We start from the raw sequence: 5,841 nt of genomic DNA on the forward strand, positions 1-5,841 counted from the left end.
GGGCAACAAAGTGAGACTCTGTCTCAAAAAAAATCTTTCTCCAAAAAAAAAAAAAATTTTTTTTTGTGGATATTCAAGAACATTTGAAGATGAATTACTGTCCAGAAAAGGTCTTGATCAGGTCTTCCTGATGAACCACATGAGGATACGCAAAGTGTAATTAGGTAGCTAAATGTACTTTCGTCGTCTTTTTTTAAAATCATCTTTTGTTATAAGGAGATTGAATTTAATCTTAGGAGGAGGAAGAGAGAAATTGTTGGCCTTTTGTAACTTTGAGCTCCTTTTGACTGTCCTAGCACTCAAATCCCTCAGCACCACATGTTATTGATATTTAGTGTATAAGTGGAGACTTGTTTTATTTTAAAACATCCAAATCTTTGCTGCAAAGATCTGGTAAGCAGGCAGGAATGTACTTCCCAAAAGGAGAAGTAAGCTGAAGATTTATTGGTCATGTAATCTGCTTCATTTTCTTTTATTTTGAACATTTGGTGAATGTGACTCTTGAGAACTGAACGTTTAGATGTTGGTCTCCAGAGATTCAGTCTCAAACTAACAAATATTCTTACTAACCCCTTTAACCTCAAGGCTTCATCCAGAATACTAAAGAATAATCATAGCTGTAAACTTCACATTTAAACTCTCATAAAACAGATTGTAGCTTTTTTTGTTGTTGTTGAGACAGAGTTTCACTCTGTTCCCCGGGCTAGAGTGCCGTGGCATCCCTAGCTCACAGCAACCTCAAACTCCTTGGTTGAAGCGATCCTCTTGCCTCAACCTCCCAAGTAGCTCAGACTACAGGTATGTGCCACCATGCCCGGCTAATTTTTTCTATATATTTTTAGTTGTCTGGCTAATTTCTAGTTTTAGTAGAGACGGAGTCTCACTCTTACTCAGGTTGTCTCAAACTCCTGAGCTCAAACGATCTGCCCGCCTCAGCCTCCCAGAGTGCTAGGATTACAGGCGTGAGCCACTGCGCTTGGCCTCATTCCTTTTTTAAAAGACTTAGCCCTGTGTGTGTTTGCTCATTTTTGTGATGATGGTATTTGACCCTTTATAACAATGAAGACAAATTAATAGAGTACTATCATTTCAATGTGAATGGGTTTTTATTTAGAGCTTTGGTGCCAGTGGATTATGTTTTTTTTAGTTCCTTTGTAATGTTAAACAGATAGGATTTACTAACTAAATAGATATGGATTACAAATGAAATAGTTTATTGATGTTGATTGTAAGAGTACTCAATAATATGATAATCTTAAGTGCTCTAGGGTGTCTTCAACTTTTTGGAGTGCAGATATGAAAGACTGCAATATTATTTGAAAATATTGATCTTTCCCCATCTTCTATCAGGAAGGGTATTCTTTCTATAATTATAAATGTTCTTGTTGCTAGCTCACGGTCATTTCTGCTTCATCCCTGTTGGGGATTCTGTTTTGTCCAATTGTTACTACATTTTGACCATAAAGCATAACGTGCTTTGTTTGCTGTTAACAGGAAGAATAGCAAAACACAAAGGAGAAGTATTTTGCCGTTAGCCAGGAACTTGTCCTGATTTAAATTTTCCTAATAACTTCTTAAGTCTGGTAATATTTTTTTTTTTCTGGTAATATTTTTAACAAGATAAGAAACGGATTGATCTTGAAACAAGCAGGAAGAAAGAATTAGTACTTAAATAGTTAATGGAAAATTTAATTTTTAAAATTATCTCAATAATCTTAATATTTCTATATTAAGTGCTTTCTAAAAAAATGTAATGGTTTTTAATAGGAAACTTACAGGAACAGCACAAGACAGACAACATTAAAAACATGTACTTGTATGTGGGACAACTCAGAAAAGTATAGTGAATGTTGATGGAATCTACCTTATGATAAAAATGCTATAAACACCATTTAGTTGCTGTTAATAAGAAATTTACTTTTTTAAAAAACCCAAATGTCCAGAAAAGTTTAACAGATCTATTTATAATTATTATAAAGTTAAATCATTGAAATTTGTTCACTGAAATATTTTGACTTGAATTAATGCTTTATGTCCCTGTGTTTATGTTAAAAATTCACACACAAATGAAAATGGAAAAGCTACCAATACCTGATTTCTGTTCCCTGTTTTTCCACTTGCATATACTTTGGTACCTTTAGACCTCATGAGGAAAAATACCTAACATTCAGAACTACCAATAATAGGAAGAAGAGATTTATTATTTATTTATATTTTAGAAACAGAATCTTACTCTTTTTTTTTTTTTTTTTTTTTAGCAAATCCATCACAGAGGTGGAGAAACACCCCTCAATACAGACTTTCCTCAGGCCAAACAAGCCTGTGGTCAGCCTGTCTGTAAGGACTTAAACTTACGAGTTAGCCTGCCACATGTGGGAGCCAATCTCTGATGCAGGAAAGGCTTAAGAGAGATCTCTTTGTTATCAAGCCTTTGCCATCTCCGATATAATATATGTGACAGAGTCAGGAGAAAACTTAACAAACGTGCCAGAGGGATCTCACTCTTTCACCCAGGCTAGAGTGCAGTAGCGCGATTATAGCTCACTGCAACCTTGATTAAAAATAGAATGAGACTTTTAAAAGAATCGTTTTAGAGATGGAGTCTCACTGTGTTGCCAGGGCTGGACTCAAACTCTTGGGCTAAGGATCCTCCCGCCTCAGCCTCCTGAGTAAATGGGACTATAGGTGTGTGCCACCCTTTCCCAGCTAATTTTTTATTTTTCATAGAGACAGGATCTTGCTGTGTTTGCTCAGGCTAGTCTCAAACTCCTGGCCTCAAGCAATCCTTCAGCCTTGGCCTTCCAAAGTGTGGGATTACAGGAATGAGCCAGCACATCTAGCTGTGTTTTGTTTCTTTCTTTTTCGAGACAAGAGTCTCACTCTGTTGCCTGAGTTAGAATGCCATGGCATCAGTCTGACTCACAGCAACCTCAAACTCCTGGACTCAAGCGATCCTCCTGCCTCAGCCTCCTGAGTAGCTGGGACTGCAGGTGCATGCCCTGCGCCCACCTAATTTTTACTATTTTTAGCAGAGACAAGGTCTGGCTCTTGCTCAGGCTGGTCTTGAACTCCTGAGCTTAAGCAGTCCTCCCACGTTGGCTTCCCAGGGTGCTAGGATTACAGGCGTGAGCCACCTCGCCCAGCCTGTCTTTTGTTTCTTTCTGCAGGACATCCCAATGTCCTGTTATAGGACTTTTGGACTTATGGGCCTTTTATAGCACTTCTGTTGAAGATACTAGGACCACTCTTAGTGGCTCAGAATGGCTTTCTCCTAGTTACTCTACTCAAATCATTAAAGAGTTGGCAGAAAGTATGATGAGTTGATGGATTTTCCTAAGTACTAGTGAGGGGTAATCTAAGGAGGAGAGCCTCAGCAGTACCTGTCTTTCACCTTTAGTTCCTAATAAACGGGCTGCTATTTGTGGGTTCTGGTCCCACTGAGGGAAAAACCAACCATAGGGACCATTTCATATTAAGGAGGCCAGGGGATCTTTAGGACTTGAACTGACATTCCAGTGGATTTTTATGTGGCTTCTTAGTCTTCATATAATCTGCCTTGTTACAATGGTTATTTGGTTTGAGTTGTTCAGAGATAACCCCAGTAACAGCTTCCCTTAGTTTTGTTCAGATCCTAATGTGAATGTGAAGTCCTAAGTAGTAGCTTGCTTATAAGTGAACACTCTAGCTTTTGATCTCTGTGCTGTACTTAGTAGCACCTCCTTAGAAATGGATCAAACACCATCATTTTCTGCGTTTGAAGAGATTTCCTTATTAAACTGGTTTATAACTTACTAGAATTATTCCTAGTGCTTATAATAAAGCTTGGGATTTCGGCTGATGTTTTCTTTGTTTAATGAGTGGCCAGTAATTCTAAAGACCAACACATGAGAGCTTTTAGAAATTTTTTTTCTCATTGTTAAAACCAGCCTTTCCTTATTTGAGTATTATGTACCTTGACTTCATAGTTCTGCCTATACCAGCATTATAAAAGGACTATATTATATGTAATTGTTTTGAGGAAATTATTTACCCTGTGAGGTAAGTAAATACTTGTTTAAAAGTAGAACTTTGAGCCTTGTCAAAAAGTTTGTCTCCTTGACATGAATTTTCAAAATGCTTTTTGTTGTTCACACTAGTCATTTTTTTCTCTCTTCAGACTCACACTTGATTGAGGTTCCTCATCCTACCCTTACTCATTATCATATTACTTGTAAATGAACTTGGATTAGATAGGGAATGATAGTGTTACTATGGTGTAGGTACAATGTGGATATTGCTATATGGTGATTTTTTTTTCTTATTCTTTTTCAGTGTTCCATTGGCAAGCTACAATAATGGGACCGGTAAGTATTCAGATTAATTTCAGAATAAATAGTTTATATAATTTACTCACGTTAATCTCACTTTTCTTGTCATTAACAGAATGACAGTCCATATCAGGGTGGAGTATTTTTCTTGACAATTCATTTCCCAACAGATTACCCCTTCAAACCACCTAAGGTAATTGGGATGTGGCAATTGTTTTTGATGTGCTTTCTATGATACTAATAAACCAATTTATAAAAAGTTTTCCTTTTTTATATAGGTTGCATTTACAACAAGAATTTATCATCCAAATATTAACAGTAATGGCAGCATTTGTCTTGATATTCTACGGTCACAGTGGTCTCCAGCACTAACTATTTCAAAAGGTAACAGAATTGGTATTTGATATCAAGATAAAACAATTGTGTTGTCTTTTTAAGATCCTCTGTTTTTGAAAAGATCACTCATGTTTCTTTAAAGAAGAGGTAGCAATTTCTCTTATTCTGAAATAGACCTTGAGACAGCTAGAAAGAGTTGGATTTTCAAGCATGAGTATTCCTTGGCGTGCTAACTAGTCTGCCGATTATGCTGTTCAAGCGTAGGTTACAAGATGGGTACTTGGTATGAATTTTTTTAAGAGCATAAAGTAGAACACAATTTAATATCCCTTCCAATCTTAAGATTCATGAATGGAAAGGACAGATACTCTTCCAGAATAGGAAATATCAGCCCTTTAGAAGAATGCTTGTGCTGTAAAAATAGACATTAAGTTCTTGAAGAACACAATATAGGCAGTTTCTTTTTCAGACTGTTAAAGGTTTCACCAGCTCTTGTCTTTAGGTTTCTATCAGGAACAGATTCATCCTCTAAAACGATCAGTTTAGTATAAATTTTTATGAACATCTTAACAGTTATTGTTTTTGTTGTGTGTATATGTGTGTATGTGTTTGAAAATGTGTAAAGAAAGTTAATTGGCTGAGTTTGTAATGAAAGATCCAGTAGTTCTTAATAAGACCTAATTACTTACATGAGTAGGGTAGGAATTTTTTTAATCAATGAACTGAGTGGTGTAGTTTACAGACATTGTTTTATGTGTTGATTTGAAGTTGTACACCCCCTCAGTATCATCCCCAGATGAAATCAAAGGTGATTAAAAACCAAACCATAATTTATAGAAGAAAACAAAAACGAGTATTTATCAGACCTCAGCTTTCTATTCTGAAAGTGATGAAAGAAAAGAGCTCACTAGATTTGTAAAATATGAAAGCAATTGTTTAACAGAAAAATCATTTTAATGTACAGTTAGAAAAAAAGTCAAATATGGTAATGAGTTAATATGTTTAAAATATGAAGAATGTAAATCCATAAAAGAAGAAAACTCAGATCCCAACAGATGAATGGACAAAGAGGAACCAAAGAATAAAGAAATGAATGTTAAACTAAGTTCCCATTTTTTGCCTTTTATTTTTTTTATTTTTTTATTTTTTTTGAGACAGAGTCTTGCTCTGTTGCCCAGGCTAGAGTGAGTGCCGTGGC

General features: G+C 35.9%; 1 protein-coding gene across 1 annotated transcript in view; it reads left to right on the forward strand.

Annotated features, from left to right (window-relative positions):
- The window catches only part of UBE2D2 (ubiquitin-conjugating enzyme E2D 2), a 95,627-nt gene that overhangs the window by 64,317 nt on the left and 25,469 nt on the right, over positions 1-5,841 (forward strand). The window contains exons 3-5 of the mRNA XM_012646329.1: positions 4,312-4,343; positions 4,423-4,500; positions 4,586-4,691. Of these exons, the coding sequence (XP_012501783.1) occupies positions 4,312-4,343; positions 4,423-4,500; positions 4,586-4,691 (216 nt within the window). The remainder of the gene's footprint in view (positions 1-4,311; positions 4,344-4,422; positions 4,501-4,585; positions 4,692-5,841) is intronic.

This window comes from Propithecus coquereli, unplaced genomic scaffold, assembly GCF_000956105.1.
Source record: "Propithecus coquereli isolate 6110/MARCELLA unplaced genomic scaffold, Pcoq_1.0 Scaffold242, whole genome shotgun sequence".
NCBI lineage: Eukaryota > Metazoa > Chordata > Mammalia > Primates > Indriidae > Propithecus > Propithecus coquereli.